Source organism: Pipistrellus kuhlii, unplaced genomic scaffold, assembly GCF_014108245.1.
Source record: "Pipistrellus kuhlii isolate mPipKuh1 unplaced genomic scaffold, mPipKuh1.p scaffold_m20_p_1, whole genome shotgun sequence".
Taxonomy (NCBI): domain Eukaryota; kingdom Metazoa; phylum Chordata; class Mammalia; order Chiroptera; family Vespertilionidae; genus Pipistrellus; species Pipistrellus kuhlii.
The window spans coordinates 30,547,189-30,572,402 of record NW_023425404.1 but is presented as its reverse complement, the minus strand read 5'-3'; the positions used below and the strand labels follow the sequence as shown (position 1 = coordinate 30,572,402).

Below are 25,214 nucleotides of genomic sequence, written 5' to 3'. Positions count from 1 at the left end.
TGGTGATACAAGATGCAGGCCTGGCCTGCCCAGCTCTCCAGACAACAGCATTTCCAGATCAACCTGAGTCCTGAATATTTAAAACCATCTCTAACACTAGTGTAAGTCAGCAACGTTACTTCTGGAAAACTGCATTCAGTGCTCTGTGCTGCAAGGTGGACACTCTCAAAAGACAAATGTTCTTTATATAAAACATCTTTACCCTCTACCTTGGAGTACCAAGTGCCCGTTCTCCTCCTCACTGGGATAATCTGGCTTCACTGCCTCCATTGCTTTCTAGATGCAAAGTCCCGTATCTTAGAGGCAGCCTCCTCCTCACACTGCTCTGCTTCCTGGCCCACTCAGCTTCCTCTCTCAGACCCAGAGACAGGAAGAATTGTTTATTGCTCTTTATGGGCTAGAGAAACCATATTGTCTGTAAGAAGAAAATTAGGCTACCCTCCAAGGAGGTGGCCTCCAGAAAGCTTTGATTTCACCCGGTGAGTCAACAAAAACAATCAATGTCATAAACTAGCTTCTCAACAAATTATTGTGCTACATTAAATGCCAACAAGTTCTCTTTCAGTCCAAGTAAAGTAAAGTGGAGTGAGAGCTAGAGAACTAAATTAGTCTCTTGTGGAGGAGTGTGCTGGGAAGGGAACATTCGTGGTGGCCCCTGAAGGTTATGGAGTTCACCAGGTGAAGAAATGAGGCGGGTGTGATGTGCTTGGTGCTAAAACCCATGGCCTCCACTGGGCTTTCCCAAACCATAGCATGCTGCTGTGGCCCCAACTCCTCCGCAACTCCAGGATTTAAGAAGCAGATTCCGGCAAGCTCAGAGCCTGGAGGGACCCTGCCCTCTTGTCAGCAGGGTGGAAGGTTTGGTCGAGATGGAACCGGCAAGCCTGATTCTTGGCACCTCTAAAGAACAAAGGGCCAGAATAATCTTTTTATTTCGTCCAATGAAAATTCTGAATTTGTAGCACTAGCCTTATTCCAAGAACCATTTCGTAGGAAGCCAAATCAAGATAAACTGACAGCATTCCTGACTCAGCCTATGAATTTTTCCACTTATACTGTAAATACTCTGCCCTGCCTTTTTCCTCCTTATCTCTCGGATACAGAGCCAAGTCTCACATCCTATAGTCACCTCCTCAGAGTGGGGGCTGGTGGAAAAACCCCTGCATTAGGGAGCCAGGGCTCTAGTCCCAGATCGACCACCTCCTGAGTTACCTCCAGGAAACAGAACCACCCCGTGGGCCCAAGTTTCCCCACCTACAAAGGAAAGGTTGCACTAAATATTTCATAGGAAAAAGAAATCAGCATACCCATTTTGGGGAGGGGGTCAATTAAAATTCTACCCACGTAACTAAAATTAGATTCAAGTGTTCAAAAGTGACTGGAATAAGTAATGTCCAAGACTGTACTCAGACCTCACTTCCATAATTTCTAGACTTGAGGAGTGGAAGTGGAGGCAGAGTGGGAAGATGGCGATGGACTTCTTTTTTCAGCAGGGTCCCCACAGCAGCCCTCTCCCATCAGCTGCCCTTTTTGAGAAAAGGGAGTGTGTCTCACACATGTCTCCGATGAGCTGTATTTCCGATGGCTGCAGAGGAAGTGGGGCCCCTTGCTAAGGATGCAGAAGGCTAGGCGGGGAGTGAGTGGCCTCAGAACTCTGCCCCGCACTATCTGAGCCAACTCCTCCAGGAAGGAGAGGGAAAGGGGACCAGGAGCTAGCATGGATCCAGTGCCAGCGGCGAGGGGTGTACTTGTGGTGTCTCAAAGGAGCCCAAGGACTTCATAGATGCGTCTACGCGACATTTCAGGTAAGAAAAATTTGGAACAGAGAACGGAAGCAAGATGGTCTCAGGCATCACGTGGTGGATCCAAGAGCCAGTCCTGTGGGAGGTTAGTGAGCTGGGCATCAGGATCATAGCCCTGTGTGGGCAGGCGGGGCCATGTGCTTCAATCATTTCTGCTTCAATAGGACTAATCAGGGTTCTTTTCTGGAGCTTAGGAAACAAGGTGGTTGAGAATAATCAGAACAACCTTCGGAATGAGTGATAGCGAATTGAGTGTCAGTTCTGGGCCAGCTATTTCCTCCTCTAGTGTTTCACGTAATCCTCACAACTGTGTGGCCTGGTAGGCAGGACAGACGTGACTCCCATGCTACACAGAGCCCAGGCTTAGAGAGGGCCAGCGGTCCTCTCGGCCAGCCCTTCTCATTCACCCGCTGGCCCCACTCCCGTCATGGGGCCTACTGGTCACACCTGCCACACAGCTCACGGTCTCATGTGAGTTCTTGAGCAAAGGACCCTATGTAAGTCCTCTCCCTCCTGCATCTGGCCCAGCGTAGGTGCAGAGGTGATGCTCAGAGCCAGAGCATGAGTGTTTCCCCAACGATTGTAAAATATTTGAAGTTGTAAACTTCCCCCACCCCAGCCCAAGCCTCTCTCTTTTCCATGTGTCTGCGCCCGTGTACCAGAGTTGCTCCCAACAGCTAAATGGGAAAACAAGTCTTTCCCTTTAGCAGGAAGTCATACCTCAGAGGGGTGCTAGAAAAGAGCACTGTGTTCGGAGTCTAGTACCAGAGCAACCACAACCCTCTGGGTGTCTCAGTTTCCCCATCTGTGCCATGAAAGGTTCCCCTAGAAAGCTGCAGGCCTCTACAGGACCTAAGGGCTCCAAACCTTTTATGGGTGGGGCTCCCAGTGTATTCCAGGGGCAGGGCCCAGAAGGAATTCTCATTTAGCCTTGTCCTCCACAGGTTGCCCCACACAGGCCCTGTCTCTGTGGTCTTTCCTGCTTTTCTACTTAAAAATGGTCCTCACTCAGCTTTGATCAGGTCAGAGGGACACATGCTGCTGCAACTTGCCAGTCAGAGGCTGTCACTGTAAACTCTTGCCTGCTGGTCACAGGTGAGTTTTACCCCATCCTGTGGGGGTACCTACAGAATATAAACTCCATGAGAGCAGGAACGATGCCTCCCTTGGTCATTGATTTATCTCTTGAACAGCATTGAGTATTTCTGGAAGGAAGGAAGGAAGGAAGGAAGGAAGGGAGGAAGGAATAGGGAATGAGTAGAGATGGTGCCTGCCATCTAGAGCAGACAGGCTAGTTGAGGAGAAAGGAGGTACACACAAAGGTAAATAATGACTGAAGGACCAAGTTACCATACAGAGCAAAAGTGTAAGATGTTGCAAGACAGCATGTGTTCAGGCCAAATTTGTGTGTAGACAGTAAAGGTTGCAGGAGCACAGTGTGACTCTGGGAACAGCACAGAGCCACCGCAGGTGAATTCTAGACTGTGCCCCTGCGGTCTCTGTGTTGGAAATGAGCAAGGCATGCTCAAGCTCTCCAACAGGAAAAAGGAAAGGCTCTCCAACAGGAAGACTGGGCAAAACAAGTTGTATAACTCTTTCTTTGGGAGTCCCCTTTTTTATGTCTTTATAAATTCTCTCTCTCTTTCCCCCTAGGAACACAGTTGGGTTTTTACCCAAATCTGTGTGACCCAATTGCAATTCCTAAGACCAACCCCCCAAAAGCTTTTGTTTGCCTTGCAGATCTTGGTCAAAGTTGATTGACAACTCCTCTCTTCAGACACCTCAGACCAGAGTTCAAGGGCAGGCTGAAGAACAGAACCATGCTTTCCTCTCCCTCTCCTCAGGTGCCACTCCAAGCTCTCCACTTACACAGTTCTCTTCACTGGCACCTTTCCTACAAGCAAAGAGCTCTTGTGAATGAGCTCATCAGACACAACCCCACTCTGAATTCTAGACTGTGCTACTTTCTGCATACAACTACAGAGAAACACTCAATTTTAGCAGTGATTTTATCTGGGTGGGTAGAATTTTAAAAATCTCTTTTGTGCTTTTAGGTATTTTTCTAATTTTTTATAATTAATATTTATACTTTTTGTAACCATACAGAAATGTTATTGGGGATAAACCTCTGTTCTTCCAATGTATTTGTTAGAAGATAATTTTAAAAATAAAATTTCAGCTTGGCTGCCATGGCTTAGTGATTGAGTGCCAACCTATGAAACAGGAGGATATGGTTCGATTTCTAGTCAGGTCACAGGCCCAGGTTTTGGGCTCAATCCCAGTGTGTGGTGTGCAGGAGGCAGCCAATCAATGATTCTGTCTTATCATTAATTAGAGGCACACTTCTGTATCTGCCTTTGTCGTGTTGGATTATTTTACTCATCTTTGTACACTCAGACAGGAACTGCACATGATAAGTATTTTGTGAGTATTAGTTGAATGGGGGCTGGCTTATTCATTCCACAAATGTACTTGGAATGCCCACTAAGTGCTAGTCTCCTGGGATTCTACATTAACGAGGCATGAACCTTGCTCATAGTCCAGTGGGGTAGCCAGAGAGAAGCACATATCATGACAATGACAATGACATACAGGCAACTCTGTTTCACCTCTTCTCATTCTTCCTTTCCCCCTTAATTAGCCATAACTTGAAAACGTAATTCTATTTACCGCTTGGCTCGATTGTTTTTCAAAAGAATTAAGAATTTTCCATTTGCCAAAGCTGGTTTGGCTCAGTGGTAGAGCGTCGGTCTGCGGACTGAAGGGTCCCGGGTTCGATTCCCGTCAAGGACATGTACCTTGGTTGCGGGCACATCCCCGGTTGCGGGCACATCTCTCTCATCGACGTTTCTAGCTCTCTATCTCTCTCCCTTTCTCTGATAAAAATCAATAAAATGTATTTAAAAAAAAAAGAATTTTCCATTTATGACACTTCACTTCTGAAAGTGTTGAATAGAATTTTTTCTATTTCTGACTTCACGCTAGTTTGAGGAAGACTATTTGAACAGTCAAAGCAGCCTTTACCGCTGCCTGACTCTCCCCCCCCCCCCCCCCCCTGCACACACACACACACACACATTGTTGCTTCTCAAGCAAGTGAGCACTCTATGACTGGAGTTATGCATGTCAGGATCAGTGACCACAGGTGTGCTTGGAGAAGGGTGGAAGAGGGATGGAAGTGAAAAAAGGGTTGGTTGAAGTCTATGGCCTTGAAGGGCTTTCCCATCCTGATTCTGAGACAAGGCCAACGTAAGCTCAGATCCTGAGGCTGCACTCCTAAAATGCTGTCATCACAGTGCAGATGCTCGTGGGGGGAAAACAAGATGCTCTTCATTACTTTCTCCTGGCACCGAGTAGGGCCTGCCTTGCGTTGTGGGTGATTTTTTCCATGATACATTTCTCATTCTCACATCTGTGCATTCTCCCTGAGGGAGGGAAAGTGGAAGACACAGGGCGGGGAGAAAGATAGCCAAAATTCTTCCCAGTGAACGTCTTGCCCCACCTCTGCACCAGGCTTCCTTGTTGGAATGTCTCTGGACCAAGCCTGCCACTAGCCATCACATAAAGACAGAGGAGCTGTGGGTGTGGCCAACTATTTAGGAAGTCAGGAAAAGGAGGAGTTGGGGGAGAGGTGAGTCCTGGACTCCCACACCCAGACTGCTGTATGGACAGCAGCTTCTCTGGGACCCATGTGCTAAAAGAGACAGGAGAAAGGATGAGCATGCCCAGAGACCCAGCCCAGCCAGACCCTGAAGGCTGCAGAGGGTGAGTGGCTCTTATGTCAAGCTTTCCCTCTCAGGGACAAGGGAAAGCAAGAGTTCTTGGACTTTGGGGGCATCTACAAAAGTCAGGAAACCTGAGCTCTGCTCTTGTCTGATTTACTTCCAAACTGTGCAATCTTGAGTAAGTCGGCAGTCTTTTCTGGGCCTGTTTTTTTTTTTTTTTTTCATCTGTAAAATAAGGAATTGGCCAAGGCAAGACTAATAACAGGAGCTAGCCTTTACATAGTGCTTGCCAGTTGAGCTTTTCTGAAGAGCATCTCATTTGGTCCTCAGGGCAGTCCTTTGCTGGAGGAATGCTTGTTGTATTTCACGGGCAAACTAGAGTGCAGTGGGTGAGCTACTCAGTTGGTGTGAAGCCAGGCTGGACCTGTAATCCTGTCTCCTGGGGACAGTTCTGGCCTCTGTGAACACGTTGTTCCCTGGAGGTCTGGACTCTGAAGAGCCCCAGCTCTTGTCAGGACTTCTTCTCGATTGGGTGCTGCCTTCTTCCCCCCATGCCTCATCCCCAACCTGTCACAATGTTTCAGTCTCTTCTCCATCCCCTTCCTAGAGTTACCTTTCTCACTCTGCATGCTGACACTACTAATATTTCTGAGAAGAGGGAGGTGAACCCCAGATACCCACCCCATCTCCAACCTCCTGGGTCAGGGACCACTTTTATGTAGTACATTTTCCAGAGTTCTCTCTGCTTTCTGGAATGTCTTCCTGGGAGGTCTTGGGAAATCAAAAAAAAGTAAGAATAGCCGAAACCGGTTTGGCTCAGTGGATAGAGCATTGGTCTGTGGACTGAAGGGTCCCAGGTTCGATTCCAGTCAAGGGCATGTAAATTGGTTGCGGGCACATCCCCGATGGGGGGTGTGCAGGAGGCAGCTGGTCGGTGTTTTTCTCTCATCAACATTTATGGCTCTCTGTCCCTCTTCCTTCCTCTCTGTGGAAAATCAATAAAATATATTTTTAAAAAAAAGAAAAAAAGAAAAAAGAAGAAAGGGTAAGAATTGACGAACTCTCAGGGTGTGGTTCATTTTTCCAGATGTGACCCTGGGTCACAAACATCCAGGGTGTTGGTTAAATGGGCAGATTCTTGGGTCCCACCCCAAAATTGTATTTTAGCCAACTTTCCCTGTTTCTGATAAGCACATATCAGACAGTTTGGGAACCAATGTTCTTTGTTGTTGTTTTTTTGTTCTCCCCTTTTTTGGGAGGGAGAAGCGGGGTGGTGGGATCACTATTCTCTAGCAGACCATTGCTCTGCTGCAGAGGCTGTGGAGAGATTTCATAATAGTCCCTCGTTATCCTTATTTTTCTAGAGTAAGCCTTTCCTGATGACAGTGGATTATTAATTTTAAAATAGACTTCAGGATTTAGGTTGGCTATATTTTAGTTTGAGTTTTACATCTCTATAAGTTAAATTTGTCTAGGATTGATTTTTTTTTTGTATGCCTCCTTTGTAAAATAAGTTGGAAACCTTACTATTATTTTCTATAGTCTGAGATAGTTTGATATTGGACTTATTCTTTGAAGAATAAATAGAACTCGGTTGTAAAAATAAAGTGGGTCTAACATTATTTTAAGTGGTTGACATTTAACTGCCTTTCTAATTTCTTTAATGATTATTGGTAAGCTCAGGTTGTTACTTCTTGAAATTAGTTTATTTCTCTAAATTCACCAATACTTTTATATTTGCACTTGATACTCTTATATTTCTGTAGCCCTACTTTTTCTAGAATTCTGTTGTCTTTCTTAATGATAATGTTTTTGTTTTGTTTGTTTCACTTTCTTTCTTAATCATGATTTTCTATTTAGTCTTTTCAAAGAACCAATTTGTGGTTTTCCAAGTACAAGTCTTTAACCTCCTTGGTTAATTTTATTCCTAAGTATCTTATTTTTTTTGTAAATGGGATTATTTGTTTAGTTTATCTTTCTGACAATTCATATTGGTGTATAAAAATGCCTCTGATTTCTGGGTGTTGAATTTGTATCCTGCTACATTGCTGAATTCCTTTATTAAATCTAGTAGTATTTTTGGTGGAGTCTTTAGGGTTTTCTATGTACTATCTGAAAATAATGAGAGTTTTACTTCCTCCTTTCCAATTTGGATTCCTTTTATTTTTTCTTGTCTGATCTCTGTGCTTAGGACTTTGAGTACTATGTTGAACAAGAGTGTGAAAGTGGACATCCCTGTCTTGTTCTTGCTCTTAGGGGAAATGGCTTTAGTTTTTTTCCATTGAATATGATGTTGGCTGTAGGTTTGTCATATATGGACTTCATTCTGTTGAGATATGATCCCTCTATTCCCACTTTGCTAAGAGTTATATATATAATTGGTGTTGAATTTTGTAGAATGCTTTTTCTGTGTCTATTGATATGATCATGTGGTTTTGTCTTTCAATTTGTTTATGTGATGCATCACATTTATTAATTTGCAAATATTGTACCAGCCTTGCATTCCTGGAATAAATCCCACTTGATTATGGTGTATGAACTTTTTAATATATTGCTGGATCTGATCTGCTAATAACTTGTTGAGGATTTTAGCATCTATGTTCATCAGAGATATTAGCCTGTAGTTCTCTTTCTTTGAAGTGTCTTTATCTGGAGGTCCAGTGCACAAAATTCATGCAAGAGTAGGCCTTCCTTCCCCTGGCTGCTGGCACTAGCCTCCCTCTCGCACCTGAGACCCGGGCTTTCCTCCAGCTGCAGGCAGGCACCAGGGACCTTGGCTTTTCTCGCATCCCTAGCTTCATCCAGAAAGTCATCAGGAAGGACATCCGGTCTAATTAGCATATTATGCTTTTATTATTAGAGTTAGGTGCTTATTTATTGTCCTTTTAATTCTTCTTTTTTAAAAAATATATTTTTATTTCAGAGAGGAAGAAAGAGGGAGAGAGAGAACCATCAATGGTGAGAGAGAATCATCTATTGGTGCCTTCTGCATGCCCTCTACTGGGGACCAAGCCTGCAACCCATGCATGTGTCCTGATCAGGAATTGAACCATGATCTGGTTCATAGGTCAACGCTCAATCTCCAAGCCATGCCAACTGAGCCCATTTTAATTCTTTATCCCTATGTTCCTCTCTATATATAATTCTTCTTCTCATTACAGCAGTTCCTTTAGCATTTCTTGCAGTGTTGGTTTGGTGGTGATAAACTCCTTTAGTCATTTTTTTTTGTTTGGAGAGCTCTTTACTTCACCATCTATTTTGAATGATAGCCTTGCTGGAAAAGTCACTGTCATTCTGTTAATTTCTCCCCACCCATCCTCCTCCCATTCATTCCCTCTGAGATTCATCAGTCTATTCTATGATTCAGTGTCTCTGGATCTATTTTATTCATCAGCTTATTTTGTTCATTAGATTCCACATGAGTGAGATCTTGCTCTGAATGGCTTATTTCACTTAGCATAATACTCTTCAGGTCCCCTCAAAGAATAAGAGATCGTTCTTTTTTACCTCTGTTCAGATCTCTGGATAGCTAGCTCACAGGGGGTATTCTTGGGTTTTTGTAGAATAAGTCTTGGACCTGGAGGGTCAAAACCTGAAGTCTGAGTCTTGGTGTGGCTTGTATTAGAAGTGTTTAAGCAGAGGGTGGGGGCTCTGGGGCATGATGGGAAAAACACTGGCCTTGGATTTGAGTTTTGTGTCTAACTTGCTGCGTAACTTTTGCTGAATTACTCCACTGCTCTGAGCTTATTTCCTCCTTATAGAATGGCATATTCCAACAGATTGCCACAGAGACCAAAATAAGTAGTGGGTAGGAAGTTTTTGGAAGACAGTATAGAGCTGTATAAATGTGAATGGAAAGTCATTGTCATCCTTTTAACAGCACTCTGGGAGCATGTCATTATCCAACCTTATTCCTATAGTTTAGGGGTCATTTCACTGGGGCCCTATCATTCCAGTACCTGAAAAGACACTAGCCTGGACCAAATGATACTAGATGACAGGAAGAGACAGGATCTTAAAGACAGAAAAAAACACCTGTGTGGGGGCTCCTCTTCCACGGCCCAAATGTTTTTTTTAAAATATATTTTATTGATTTTTTACAGAGAGGAAGGGAGAGAGATAGAGAGTTAGAAACATCGATGAGAGAGAACCATCGATCAGCTGCCTCTTGCACACCCCCCACTGAGGATGTGCCCGCAACCAAGGTACATGCCCTTGACTGGAATCGAACCCAGGACCCTTCAGTCTGCAGGCCAACTCTCTATCCACTGAGGCAAACAGGTTTCGGCTCATGGCCCAAATTGATTCAACCCCTTGGGAGGCCCATGGCCCTAGTTAGAGGAAGGAAGAGGTCCTGGGACACTATAAACCCTAAACCATCCCAAATTCATAAACCTGTCTCCTTTGTCTCAGTATCATGAGTGCCAAGGAGGATGCTAAGTGGCTTCAGTGGGTGACACAACAGTTTGAGACCATTGCTGGACAAGACCGGGAGATCAACCTGCAAGAATTCAAAACAGCCTTGAATGTGAAAGAGGCAAGTATCCACTCCAGAAGTGGGGACTGTGTTTACAGAGGAAGACAATCTGGTTCCCAGGACACAGTGCCTCACAAGGAGGGAATGGTCCCTTCTGGGTTCTCTGGGTTTCCTCTGGGGTTGAGGCCCCACTTCTGAGCAGAAATGGAGGGTGTTTCTGTCTCTGTTACTGGGGCCCTTCCATCCCTTTTGGTAGCCATGCCTCATGTGATCTTCAAAACCACACACAAAGTTGGAAATCAGTAGCCTTTCAAATCTTAAGAAATATTGATTTGACCTCACAATTTCCACTAGCCTCAGGAGTAGGGGGAGAGTTGATGCTATGGTGTAAGCCTCCTTCCAGGAAATGAGCTTCTCCCTCAGCCACATCATTCCCAGTCTTCCTTTGATTTTATGGGTCCTCTGCACACCCCATAACAGCCTGCATACCTGACAAACAGTGGTGACACTAGCAGAGAAACAGCAGGTCTGAGCCTGCAAATGCCAACTTTTCCCCAACTGTCCTCTGGGCTGGCATCAGATAATGGCCTATGTTCTTGATAAGGGGGAGCCAATGATCATTTGAATGTCCCTTTTTGGATTGGAGGGTTCCTCACTTGCTGGTACCTGGGATACTGCAAAGAACTCTAAATGCTCTGTCTCCTTCCATTGTAATTATGGGGAAGAAGAAAAAAGACCTTCTGCCTAACAATACATTACCATGATAACAGGAGGCTGTAACATGTTTTAAGATAAAGGCCATTCAGGAAGGTAGAGAGTGACAAAGGCATTACTCAATGGATCCAAGGGGAAAAGAGTAAAGCCAAGGTAGGCTTGACTGTTGATTGCTGACTTCATTCTGCATGTGAACTCATGGTTTCTTTAGGTCAGACACAGGAGCCCTGCAGGCTTCTCTCTCTGCCTTGAGGGAAGCATCCAAAGCACAGAATAACTGGGACACTGATCCAGGTCTTCTTAATGTCTCTTTCCCAGTGTCTAACGCCAGGCCTGGAAAACAGGGGCTATGCAGAACATGATTGTTGATGGATGGATGGAGTGAATTGGCACTTAAGAACAATCGTTAAGTGTAGGCTATAGGCAGCCTAAACAAGTAAAGGAAAAGACAGGTGACATCTACTCTATAAGTCCTTTCTGGTTTCACTTATCCCTGGTGGTGACCCCCAAAGCAGATGGAAAGGACCTGGGAGAAGTTGTAGGACCCTAATCTGACCCTTTCCCCAGGTTGAGTAAGAGGCCACCATAAGTCTGGACTGCAAAGCTGATGGGGTGATGGCTTACACAATTGACCAGTCCCAGAGGCTAGAAGAGGGCCTGATCCCCATACACAAGTCCATCCTTGCTGCAGGGCTCCGAGCAGTTCGTCCACTAGAGCCCAATCTTGCTCTCAGCAGGCAGGATGGGCCATGGACACTGCACCCTGGTGTGGCCTCATGGGTAGATACAACCTGGGTCCTGACTGAATCCCATCACCCATCACCCCTAAGTGTACACACACACACACACACACACACACACACACACACACACATACACACACACACACACACACACACACACACACACACGGTGAATGGATTCGAAGCCCAGGCCCTGCAGCCACATCTGTGCCTGTCTCTGTCCTTCTATGGCCACAGTCCTTCTTTGCTGAGCGGTTCTTCACCCTGTTTGACTCGGATGGAAGTGGTACCATCACCCTGCAGGAGCTGCAGGAGGCACTGACCCTGCTCATCCACGGCAACCCCATGGACAAACTCAAATTCCTCTTCCAGGTGTATGACGTCGATGGTAAGGGCTCTTTGTAGGGGCAAGGGGTCTCCGTGGAAGGGGACAAAGGGAATCAGCCCATCTCAGGGCTGTGCCCAACACAGGGCTGTTTTCTCCAGGCGAGTTGGATGGTTCTCCCTCCGTGGGTCGCCCCCCTCTACTGTTCTGACTGGTCCTGCCTCCTTTTTGTGGTTGGGGAGAAGGGAGGACTGACTCAGGAGATAGGTGCACTTGATTCAACTTACCTGAGACCAGAGTTTTCCTTTGTCTTTTTCTCTGATTGGAAAAAATAATATTTGTTACTTTTTCCTTATAATAATAATAATAACACAAGCCCACTATGAACATTTTAGACAGTACAAAATACTTTAAAGAAAAAAGCAAAAATTACCCAGAACACTTTTCTATACTGTCTTCTAACTGATCACACACACACACACACACACACACACACACACTTTTAACTAAATAGGATTATATCAATACTATACCTGCTAATTTTTATCACTATTTAACAATATGTACATTTGTTCATGTAAGACTATATTGTTTTATAACATCATTTTTTCATTGTAGAAAATATGCATAACATTAGATTTACAACTTTAACCATTTTAAGTTCAGTAGCATTAAGTGTATTCACATTGATAGGCAGCATCGCCACCATCCATCTCCAGAACTTTTAATTTTTCCCACCTGAGGTCCTGGATCCATTATTCATTAACTCCCATTCTCTCTCCCCACCCATCCCCATCCTTGGCAACCACCGTTCTACTTTCTGTCTTTAAAATGTTGAGTATTCTAGGTATGTCTTATAAGTGGAATCACAATATTTCATTTAGCATCATGACTTCAAGGTTTATCCATGTACTTGCTAGGTGACAAGATTTCGTTCTAAAAAACACACTAAATAATATTCTATTGTCTGTATATACCACATTTTGTTTATTCATTCACCCATCAATGGATGCTTGAGCTGTTTTCACCTCTTGAATATAGTGAACATGAGTGTACAACTATCTCTTTGACAAACCGATTTCAATTCTTTTTGGCATATACCCAGAGATGGAATTGCTGGATCACAGGGAAATCCTATTTTTAATTTTTTTGAGGAACCATACTCTTTTCTACAGCAGTCTGCACCATTTTACATACCCACCAGCACAAGGGTTCAAATTTCTTCACAGCCTGGCCAGCATTTTTTTAAAATTTATAATAACCAAAGTGGTGAGTGTGAAGTGGTTATAACATCATTTTAAGTGGTTGTGTCATATTCCACTGTACATAGTGGTCCTATATAGCTTAGGACATAGTTAAGATCTCTGACTCTGAGGCCAGGTTACTTAGGTTCAAATCTCAGCTCCACCAGTGTTATGGAGCGACCCGCAAGAGACGGCCACCAGAGACAGAGATCAAAATGTCTGAGCCTTTAATAAACTGGCCAGGGACTGCAGTTGTAGCACTTCACCGCGGTAAAAGCCGAACTGCAGTGCAGACCACAGGTGTTACAGCAAATTTATAGTCAGAAACCACAAGAGGGGGTTAGGACAGTTACAATGACAGCCAAAGGTTACAAAAGCTATTTCAGCTGTTCCCAAGGAACTCAGGGCACACGTGTAATGCCTGGGCACGCTTGGCCAGAGCATGAACCGCCACCTCCTTCTAAACTCCAACCGACCCATTGTTCGGTGACCTACTCCACCTCCCTCTGTCCTAAGGCATCCTGCCTCCAGGCAGCGGAGGAGCTGTGCAATGTCTGCAGCCCAGAACACCAGTAATTTGACCTTGAACAAGTTACTTCACTTCTCTATGCCTCAGTTTCTTCACCTATCACATGAGAACGACGATAATAATACATTTCATGAAGTTGACCTGAGGATTAAATTAGTTAGCTTAGCTAAACTCAGAACAGTACCTAGCATAGGATACACTCTGTTATTTATTATTATTTACTCAAACCCTATTACTGAAATGGAGAATTCCAGTGTCCTCCCCCTTTCTTTTTGTGGGCGGCATTATAAATGACACTGCAATGAACATCCTGGTTTTTACGTATTTGGTGACTTTGTGACCTAACGGGTTTCCGAAGGCCTGGAATCATCAGGGCAAAGGAGACTGGACGGGGAAAGAAGCACCCAGTGAGACTGGAATGGTGGGTGAGGCCATACTGGAGGCCATGCTTTGGAGAATCAGTAGAATGAGCAATGGGGAACCGTCAAAGAGTGTGAGCAGGGCAGTCACCGGGCTAGATTTCCATCCTGAAAAGCTCAACCTACCGGCTAATCTGCTGCCGGGCAAGGTTCTCTGGTCGGTGGGGTTTCTCCAGCTCCCATGTCCACCTGGCTCAATCTAGCCAGACCTCATTCCTGGAACCCACCCCCCGAGTTGACTGGCCTGCCCACTCGATGGGCAGTTGAGCATGCTGCTACCTGGGCATTTTCCTCAGACCCCATTCTAGTCACAGGGCCCTCTTTACTGACTACTTTCTGGCCACCAGGCTGTGCTCATCCCTGGGAGTTTTCGAAGACTTGAGGGTGGAGAGTTTGGCCTATAACAAGAGGGACACAGGCCTACATCACACTCAAGGCCTCTTGCAGACAGAGGTGGGGAGAAAGACAGAGGGCAGGGCAGGTGTAAGGAGGCTTGTCGTTTTACAGAAAGAGCTAGGGGGCATTCTCTCCCAGTGGCTCCAGTTTTCACTAAGAGCCAGGGAGGGACTGGTTGGATGGGCGTGGAGGTGAGAAGTGTCTTTGCAGACAGCGGGAGCGTGGCCTTACGAGAGGTGCAGGAGAGGACTGTGGGCAAGCTGCAGGCTTTGCTGTGGCTGGGGATCAAACAATTCCTGCCCTCCCGGGTGATTTTCTTTAGCAAATGTTCACTTAGCTGCCCTGGTGCAGGAAAGGAGAAAAGAGGTGGCTGGATTCACCCAGGGATGGGATATTTTTAGGGCCAGTGGAATAGGACAGAGGGATGAGGAAGAAGAGTGTGTGCATGAGAATAATTGTGAAGGAGGATAGACTGGATTTGCACATGCCCCAGGAGAACAGAGCTGGGTGGAGGAGAGGGCGTGATGGGTTAGGGGAGGGACTGGTGCTCTGGATGTAGTCTGAAACCTGTTGACTAGGAAAGCTGAGGACAGGAGGTGAGGCTGGAGGGTGAAGTGTTAGACTCTGCTCTGTAATGTGGTTACATTTGGCTTTGGCCCAAATGATGATCACAAAGCCAGTAAGACTTGTCATTTATATGCAACCACCTTTTTTTTACTGTGCTAAGTGCTTTATAATTAATTAGCTTTCATCCGTGATGATAATTCTGAAAAGGAGGATTTATTATCCCCATTTTCAAGATGAGCAAAATAGCATTCGCTACTGTAAAGGTCTTACAGCTCACCATCACTCAGATAGTAAGAGACAGAAGCTTGTTGCTACATGTGTGTCTATATCCAAAGCAGGCCAAGAAATCAGTAATCAGGGGTCTTGCTGTTTTTGAAGAATGAATATATGAAAAAAAATGCCCCAAATCTCATCTCAGTTGATAGTTTTGGCTTCCTTTTCGCATCAGTTTTAGCTACTCATGTTCGCGTAAGTCAGCATGCCGGGCTTGAGTGGCCAGCTGTGGCCTCTCAGGACAACATGGTTGAGCAGAGCTGGCTGCAAGTTAGGGTACAACAAGGGACTCCCCCCTCACCATCACCTCATATACAGTTTTCCCGTGGATAATGGAGACTCTGGGCACGTAGCTTCTTGTAGATTAAGCAAGTGAGGGTATCTCCTGGACAGTTGTTTTGGTCATTGAGTGACACTTAAGGAGGAGGCTGCAGGTAGCTCAGCAAGGCAGCACCGAGGCCAGAGCTTCTCCATGCTCAGGGCGGGGTTTGCCTCTGTTGAGCTTGGCAATAGGAAGCCACGGAGGGTTGTGAGCCGGGTTGTGAGCCGAGGTGACACATGTCCTTCGACAGCCTGGCCTATACCCCGAAAGGAAACTGGTTGGAGGAAGATTGAGGTAGGCAAGCAGGAAAAGGTCACCTTTCTATGCAATGACTGAGCAGGGCAGAGGTGTCTGCAGGCACAGAGTGGGTCCGGGCGCAGGCCCCCACTTGGCCTCCTCCCCTCCTGGGACAGGCAATGGCTCCATCGATGCGGACGAGCTGCGCACGGTGCTGCAGTCCTGCCTGCTGGAGAGCGCCATCTCGCTGTCGGAGGAGAAGCTGGACCAGCTGACGCTGGCGCTCTTCGAGTCCGCGGACAAGGACTGCAGCGGCGACATCACCTTTGAGGAGCTCCGAGATGAGCTGCAGCGCTTCCCCGGCGTCATGGAGAACCTGACCATCAGGTGCGTACCGCCCTTCTCCGGCGTGGGCACTGTACGAGTCTGGTTTAGACTCGGGGAGCGGAGAGCGGCCTGAACTCACTCACCAGCGATCCCTCAGTCCCGCCTCCCCTGCCTTAGGTCAGCCCCGCCCACCGCAGGCAGCCCCGCCCACCACAGGCAGCCCTGCCCCCCCAGGTCAACCCTCCCCACCGAAGGTCAGCCTTGCCTAAACCTAGCTTAGCCCAGTTTTGCCCACTTTTTCCTCAGGGGACAGCTATAGTCATGTTTGCATTTTCTACTGTGTCTCTTCAGAATCTACTCACAGAAGTAAACACCTACTAAGTGCTGGGCAATTTTACAAATATACCAGTGCATTTTATAGCACTGGTATATTTGTAAAAGGAAATCAAAGATGTAAAAAGATTAAAGTTACAAAAGGAAATTAAAGTTATTTCACCTGAAGTAACATGCCTAGGACCACACAAGTAATTAACAAAGGCAGTCATGTATTCAGCTTGGTTTTACAGCTGCTACGTACCAGACACTGTTCTGAAAAAAGGCAGTCCCTGCTGGGCTGCATCCCAGAGGGAGGGAAGGTCACGTATACCCATAAACAAACACGTAAAGTAGAGAAGCAGAAATGTAATAAGGGCTGTGGATAAATGATATCCATAGGGTGTGGACCCAAGTTTATCCCAGGTTCTGACTAAATAGTGCCCATTTTTAGTTTATTTTTTTGTGCATTATTTACTACAATACATCTCATGGTCTTCCATCCTTTTTGATTCTTGGGTTTTCTTTTTTCAATTGGGAAGTAAAGAGAGGTAATAAAAATAGTCACAGGTCTGGAATCAGACAGAGCGAAGTTCCATCCCAGCTCCACCTAGCTGTGTGCCGGGAAGCAGTCGCTTGTGTTTCTCACTGTGAAAGGAAGCTTGCTTGCCGCAAGCTCCAGAGCGCTGGTGGGCTGCAGTGAGAGTCGGGTCTCTAGGTTCAGATCCTGGGGTCCCCCTCACAACCCAGGTGGATTCCTCCCCTCCCCAGCTTGCCCCACTTTGTCCTTCTGAGTGGAGCCCCTCTCTTGCAGTGCTGCCCACTGGCTGAAGCCCCCTGCCACCAAGCGGCACTCACCCCGTCCTCGCCCACTGACCTCTGCCTACTGGCACAATCACCGCAGCCAGCTCCTCTGCCTGGCCGCCTCCACGGGCCTCCACGTGCTGCTCTTCGCCCTGGCAGCCAGTGCACACCGGGACCGCGGCGTCAGCGTCATGGTGGCCAAGGGCTGCGGCCAGTGCCTCAACTTCGACTGCAGCTTCATTGCGGTAGGAATCTGGGGGTACAGTGCAGGGAAGTGGGCAGGGGCACTAATGTAGGCTCCTCATAGACACCTAGAGTGCCAGGTCAGGAGGGCACCTTTGAAATCAGGGTCATTACTCAGGGGTGGAGACTGAAGCCCAGAGAGGGGCAGTGACTTGTCCATAGTCACACAGCTCATAAATAACATAGCTGACATTTTGAGGCACTTTATGTGTACCCATCAGGGTGCTAAGCACTTTCCATTGGATCGTCACAACAAAACTATAGTGGATCTGGAGGAGGTGGGGCTGGCTCCTGGGCAAGGCTCCAGCCAGAGAGAACCCTTCAAGAGGCCTCCCATGCCAGGCTAAGGAGTAGACATAATGAATCCTCTGGGCCAGGGAATTCAGTCACCAAGCATTTTTGCCTATGCCTACCATTAAAACAAAACAGAAGACCCTTCCAACAACCCAATACATGTCTATCTATATATATAATATATATAAATCTCAGCAACCGGCCGGCTGCGAAGGACCACCAGGGGGCAGACACTCAATGTAGGAGCTGTCCAGCGACAGCAACTTTGCAGAGTGCCCTCTCACACTCTGGGCCCCCTGGGGGTGTTGGATTGCCAATTTCGGTCAGTCCCTGCAGGCCAAATTGAGGAACCCCATTGGCGCATGAATCCAGGTATTGGGCCTCTAGTTTACTTATAATTATATGCATGCCTGATTATCATTAGCCAATTGACTTGCATATAATTATAAGGCAAGGTTCATTGGTGTGTTTTTTGTTTTGTTTTTTGTTTTTGTTTTTTAGGTTGAGTCAGGGTTAGATGACATTTTTAATGGTCAGAGATGTACATCTCTCATTCAAACACTCTTCTTTTAAAAAAAATATATTTATATTTTATTGATTTTTTTTTTACAGAGAGGAAGGGAGAGGGATAAAGAGTTAGAAACATCGATGAGAGAGAATCATCGATCAGCTGCCTCTTGCACGCCCCCTACTGGGGATGTGCCCGCAACCAAGGTACATGCCCTTGACCAGAATCGAACCGGGGGCCCTTTAGTCCACAGGCTGACGCTCCATCCACTGAGCCAAACCGGTTTCGGCAAACAGAGGGAGGCAGGTAGGCCACTGCTGGGGAAGAGGGGCAGGGCAGAGAGAGTCAGGTGGGGATCTCTGCGCCTTTGTTTTGCAGGTGCTGATGCTGAGGCGCTGCCTCACGTGGCTGCGGGCCACGTGGCTGGCTCAGGTCCTGCCCCTGGACCAGAACATACAGTTTCACCAGCTCATGGGCTACGTGGTGGTCGGGCTCTCCCTTGTGCACACTGTGGCCCATGTGGTAAACTTCGGTGAGTGGCCTGGTGCTGGGGGGATGGTGGGACCTGAGCCGTTCACAAGCACTCAGTTATCCAGTCCCTGAGTGTCCTGCCTGCCTAATGAATGGAGAAGGGGTGCCCCCGTAAGCCAGCACTCTGGACAAAAGTCCCCGCCTCCACGGGGATCTGGTGGGGAGGGATGGGGACCAACCACAAAGGAAGGTGGAGTGGGAAGAGCTTTTCTTGTGCTTGTCCCCAGCGCTCCAGGCCCGGTCTGAGTCCAGCCCCTTCCAGTTTTGGGAACTGCTGCTCACCACGAGGCCTGGCATCGGCTGGGTCCACGGCTTGGCCTCCCTGACCGGCGTGGCTCTCCTCTTGCTGCTGCTCCTCATGTTCGCCTGCTCCAGCGCCTGCATCCGCAGGAGCGGCCACTTTGAGGTGCCCAGCCCTTGCCCCTGTGCCTCTCCCAGGCTCGGCTCCCATCTCATCTCATGCAGTGCCCCCGCTGACGTGCTCCAGGCCCATGGAGGTCCCAGCCTAGTATGCATATTATGCGCCTGTGATGTGGGTTCTGCCATTGGGCGTTGTTAATGTCTGCCAAGTGCAAGTGTTTTGCTCTGGATGATTCTGCCTTTTCTCTGGCTCATCCCCTAGTTTGATTGAAGTGGGCTCACGATGGCACAGGGAGGGGAAGAAGCACAGGCCCCCAGGATTCGAAGCCCCACCCCTCGATTTACAGGACACTCAGCTTCCTCATCTGTAAAATAAAGCTATCATCTTCTACTTTTGATATTATTTTAGTAATTAAATGAGATAGCGCACGTGAAGCCAGTAACTACCTACCTGGAACATAAGTGCTCCAAAGAATGTTAGTTTTATCTTTGCTTCCCTCTCTAACCTCCTCAAGACACAGGAGGCCCCGGGGGATTTAGTTTGGAGACGCTGGCTGTCCCTGGACTGACTGGTCACATCAGAAATAGACATATAAGAACACCTACTCTGGGCCAGCAGCAGCCCTTTGAAGTAGGAATCAGCATCCTCATTTAACAATGAGGAATCTAAAGCTCAGACATGTCCTGTACTAAACCAAGGTCCCAAGAGGGTAGCAGAGCGCATATTACACGTATTAAAACTCCGTGCTCTGCTTTTTCTCTTCCATTCCCAGAACACCATTGCTGTCTTGCCTTTTTTTCCCCGGAGAAAGGGTCAGCGTGATGGGACATCAGTGCTACGAGGCCTTTGGGGGTGCTCCACTCTGCCCAGAGCACCCCCAGGGGGGTCCTTCAGATGTCTGCCTGCTGGCACCAGGCTCCCTGGGCCAAGTCCCCAAAACAACGAAGCAAGGATGCCTTCCAGCCTCTCACCCAGCCCAGTCCCCAGGAGAGGGTGCGTATGGCCAAGGCTCTGGGCACCATCCTGGCTTTGAGGATGGCCCTGAGCTCTGGCCTTGCCTTGAACTCTAGCGGCTTATCTCTCCCCCCTCCCCCGCCCCACCTCCGCAGGTGTTCTACTGGACCCACCTGGCCTACCTTCCCATGTGGCTGCTGCTCATCCTGCATGGGCCCAACTTCTGGAAGTGGCTGCTGGTCCCCGGCATCTTGTTCTTCCTGGAGAAGGCCGTCGGGCTGGCGGTGTCCCGCATGGCAGCCCTGAGCATCGTGGAGGTCAATCTCCTCCCCTCCAAGGTGCAAAGAGGGCCTGAGGGGCCCAGGGGAGATGCGGAGGGTGGTAGGGCACAGCAGCTGGATGTCCTATTTGGTCCCCAAGGAAAAAGGGAGCCCCAGACCAGGGGAGGAGACAAGCAAAGTGAAGTCCCAGCCCAGCCTCTCAGGAGTGACACCATAGGAAGGGGAATGACAGGGTGCCGCTAAAAGCCAGGACTGCAAAGGACATGCTCAGTTAGCATAAGGTCAGTGGCTATGAGGTGGAGGCCCTGGCTAAGGTGACAGACACAGAAAAGGCTCAGGCCCTGTCCTGCTCTCTACGGTCCCGAGGCGAGTAGGGGATCGGCCCTTTCATTGGAGTGCAGGGCTGTGTTGGTAAGAGAAGTACAGTTCCAGGAGGAATCAAACGCTTTGCCTTTGGGAGGCCAGAGAAGACTTCAGAGTGAGGGAGGCGATGCCCTATCAGGGCTTTGAGAATGGGTAGGAGTTTGTTGGGCTGACCACACATGGAAGGGCATTGCTGAAGGGGTGAGCAGGGCCCCGTGGTGAAGGTAGCTTCCCTCTGCAGGCCCCAGGGAACCTCTGAGCAGGGTGGGGAAGAGAGAGTGGCATTACACTGATACGTGTCCCAGCTAAAGGTTTTAGTTGCTCTGTGGGAGGTGGCTTGGAGGGGACCATTTGGGAAGTTTTGCACAAATGCGGAACAGAGCGCATTAGGGCCTTGACCCTGAACTGGGCAGTGACTGCGGGGTGAGGAGGGGGCCTATCACAGGAGGACTCGAAAGGTCACTAGATGCATTTCAGGGCAGAGACAGAAAGGAGGCTGGGACACCTCCCAGGTGTCTAAGTGACTTGGGCCATTTACGGAGAAAGGGAAGGCAGTTCAGGGTGGGCAGGGCTCTGGGTGACTTGAGCGTGAGGACATGGAAGTTAAATAATGAGGTTGCCATCTATGCCCTGGTTCTGGCATCAGACAGTAATTATTGGACTCAAATGCCATGGTTTCCTGGCCGATGGCCCTGATCAAGCTATTTAACCTCTTTGTGCCTCAGCTTTCCGCCCAGAATGTGGTGAAAGTATGACAAGTCACTGTGAGGACTAGCGAGAACACTTAACGTGCTCCTCAGAATTCTGGCACACAGCAAAGTGCTCAATGAACTGACGCTATGACCCAGGATGATGTTATTATCCCACGGGTTGGAATGCTGGCCAAGTGCTACTGGAGTTTCGGAGACAGAGGCGAGGACAGCCAGGGAGGGCTTCACAGAGGAGGGGGCCACTAAAAAGCAGCATTTACACCCTAAGAAGTAGAATCCAGCCATGAACCCCGCTTCAGACACAGCCTGACTCCTCCCTTCTCTGACAGTTGCCCCTCCCTGGCTAGCAGATGAACTGCAGGGATGGTCCCCACTCAGAGGCCCAGAAAGGTCTCTGGTCTGAGCTGGCCTGATTCATGGCAGAGGAATGATGCTGGTTTCCCTTCCTTCCCCAGGTGACCCATCTCCTCATCAAGAGGCCCCTTCTTTTCAACTACAGGCCTGGCGACTACCTGTATCTGAACATCCCCACCATCGCGCGCTACGAGTGGCACCCCTTCACCATCAGCAGTGCTCCGGAGCAGAAAGGTACGCCCGGTCCTCCCCCCATTCTGATATTGACTGAGTTCCACTGGGCACCAAGCACAGCCTGGAAACCAGTCACCCGGAGGGGAGCAAAACCAGGCGCGCAGAGTTCGTCTCCCTCTGAAACAAGGAGGCAGATGGGTAGACACGGTGGATGGCCTGGGCAGAGCTGTACCAGCCACTGCGAAGCTCACAGGGGAGGGCCTGACATGATAGGACAAGTAGTCAAGCCTTTGCAGCATGTGGGTTTCAGCTGAGCTTTGAAAGGTTAGTAGGAGTTTAGTAGACAGGGAAGGAGATGTGGGAGGAGACAGGGGAGAAGCATAGGCAAAAGCCATGAAAGCCTAGACACATGGGACATCAGATGTTGTTGGAGCTACGGGTTGGGGTGGGGTAGGGAGGAAAGAAGGGAGGGATGCAGAGAGGGAGAGAATAGGGGGACAGGAGAGAGGGTCAGAAGAGGGATGAAAGGCAGACAAGTGGCTGGCAAAGCCAATTAGAGCCAGGTGGACCAAGGAGGCTTTGAATGCAGAGTTGGGAGCTGGATGGCCCAGCAGGTGGGAGCCCATGAAGGTCTTCAGCAGAGGAGCAGCCAGCTCTCAGGAAGGGGTGCCAGGGGGCTGTGCCAAGAACCAGGCTTCCCCACTCCCTGTGGGCATGAGCCCGTTGACCTCCAGGCAGCAGACTCCCTCACATCCTTTGCCCCAGCCCTACACTACTCCTCTTCTCTGCAGGTCCCCAACACCCATAGACCTGTTCAGCTGGCCCTTCCTTCACCCAGCTGTCCTCGGAACCCCCCACCCCCCTGCCATGTGTGTGCCTTCCTTCTGGTCCTTGGCTGTTGTTGGAGCCACCACCCAGACCTCTGCCCTCCTGGCCAGGCCAGCAATTGGCCTTCCCACCTCAAGTGGTGCTTCTGGCAGTGCAGGCCTTGCATGGCCTGTTACACTGAGCCCCTTGCTCAGCTTCATGGGGGGGGGAAAGGGCCATCTCTGACCCATTCCTGTGAAAAGATTTAGCTTCACTTAGGATCCTCCTAACCAGAGCCCACAGGCCCCAGCTCCGAGAGCTCAGGGCACAGATGCAAGGCCAGGGTTCCCCCGACATGAGGCTGCACAGCAACCCCCTTTGAGTGACCTGATTGGTGGCCTGGATGTAGAGTGGGATGAAGACAGGGCTGGAGGTTGCAGAGGATGGGTTATTTTCTTTCTATTTTTCTTCCCTTTTCTGGTTTCTAAAGAAGATATATGCTCTCAGAAAGTTCAGACCATATAGAAATCTGTAAGGAAGAAAATTAAAGGCCATGGCTGGGTAGCTCAATTGGTTAGATTAGAACCTCATCCTGATACACCAAGGTTATGGGTCAGATCCTCTGGTTAGGGCACATACAAGAAGCAACCAATGAGTGCTTAAAAATAAATGGAACAAGTTAATGTTTCTCCTTCTCCCTCTCTCTCCTCCCCCCCTTTTTTCTCTCTCCCCCTTCTCTCTCTCTAAAATCAGTAAATAAAAATAAAATACCATAGTTAAAAAATTAAAATCCCTCAATTCCATTCAAAGAAAACTATTGTTAATCTTTTGGTGAACAGCCCACCAGCCAGTACATCTACGTGGATAAGCAGATTCAGGGACAGCTTTACATACACAGGATCATACTGTTTTGCAGCCAAATTTTCCTCAGTGAATAGTGTGTCATGAAAATCTCTGCGTGTCAGTTTTTTTTTTTTCAAAAAGAATGTTTTCTTTTCGTGGCTGCATAGTATTCCAGGATATTGCTATTACTCTGATTATAATGATTGTGTTTATTATATGGATGGGGTATTTATTTGACCAAAGGGGCTTCTTCAGGGCCTCAGCTTGGAATTCACCTACCTCTTGGGCCGTGAGTCTCCTGCAATGAGCTGAGTCCTTATGGGGGCTGGGAAATACTCTGACTCTGTTTACAAAGCTGTTTACAGAAATCAGGAGCGGGACTCAGGTTGGCAGCTGTGGCTGTTTTAATGCAACTGACATGTAGGGGGACCTCCTACGTGTGGATGAGTGTGTGAGGCACTTCAGGATGCATGTGTGTAGAGAAGGCATAGCCACCCCTCCCCCACCACACACACACACGCACACACGCACATGCACACGCACTTATATCCTGAAGGGTGAGGAAGCCTGGGAGAGGAGCGTGGGAGGAAGTGTCTGAGGACCTGAGCTGCAGTCCTGACTTTTCAGTTCACCCCTCACAAAGCTGTGAGAGCATGCCGCTCCGGCCTCTGTAAATGCAGCGCTGAACCAGTTTATTTGTGAACTTGGAAGTGGGGGTGGGAAGAGACATCTTTATTTTCACGAACCTCTAATTCATTTAGGAATGCAGATAACCCACAATAGTGTTAACAACACCTGTGGCTTTTTCTAAATAAAAGCCATAGATTCCTTTATACCACACAGCAATTATGGCTGATACCTCATCATTACTTCAGATTCCAGTGGCCATGCAACTCCCCAGCGGGAGTTATTTCACGTGTTAACAAAGAAGCGCATACATTCCTAAATCACACATTTGGTTTTTTTTAAAAAATATTTTGATAACTTTCTCATTATAACTGGTTTCATTTGTTACTTTATGTATTTAAAAACCTTACTGTGAGGAGTCTATCCATTGCCTTCACAGAGCTGCCCGGACAGTCCCTGGGTTAAAAGGAAAGAAAAGGAGCTCTCTCAGGGGCCTCCTCAGTCTAATGTTGTGGGTTCTCTCTGGTCCCCCTCAGCAGAAGGGTGGCCACCCCACTCTGCCTTCCCGCCAGCCATCGACTCAACAGACAACCTCAGGAAGCACCTGCTACATCCCAGGCACTAGGTGCAATTAAAGTCATTGGTCCCACCACCAGGTGAACACCTACCATGTGCAGAGCCATTGGCAGGCACCTGGCTGAATGTGGGAGGGAGATGGTCCCCACTTTAGTGAGACCCTGGCCTGAGGGAGGAGGCAGGGATTCCAACCCAGGGAGCTCCTAGTGTGCTCAGGGCAGCTCTGACCCCTGCCTTGGCAGAGGAGACTGAGCCTTTACTGTGGAGGCTTACATCGTCTTCACTGAGAAAATTTGCAAGGGAGAGGTCAGATCTCCATGTCACTGTGGTGCTAGTTTAGATCTGAGGAAGGACATTCAACCCAGGACTTGA

The 25,214-nt window shown here is 48.1% G+C and overlaps 1 protein-coding gene across 1 annotated transcript in view; it reads left to right on the top strand.

The window, feature by feature from the left end:
* The first annotated feature begins 5,438 nt into the window (after positions 1–5,438).
* The window catches only part of NOX5 (NADPH oxidase 5), a 35,853-nt gene continuing 16,077 nt past the window's right edge, over positions 5,439–25,214 (top strand). The window contains exons 1-9 of the mRNA XM_045581082.1: positions 5,439–5,567; positions 9,941–10,064; positions 11,699–11,849; positions 15,950–16,160; positions 17,227–17,461; positions 18,640–18,793; positions 19,020–19,198; positions 20,263–20,445; positions 21,917–22,049. Coding sequence (XP_045437038.1) covers positions 5,467–5,567; positions 9,941–10,064; positions 11,699–11,849; positions 15,950–16,160; positions 17,227–17,461; positions 18,640–18,793; positions 19,020–19,198; positions 20,263–20,445; positions 21,917–22,049 — 1,471 coding nt within the window. The 5' untranslated portion in view covers positions 5,439–5,466. The remainder of the gene's footprint in view (positions 5,568–9,940; positions 10,065–11,698; positions 11,850–15,949; positions 16,161–17,226; positions 17,462–18,639; positions 18,794–19,019; positions 19,199–20,262; positions 20,446–21,916; positions 22,050–25,214) is intronic.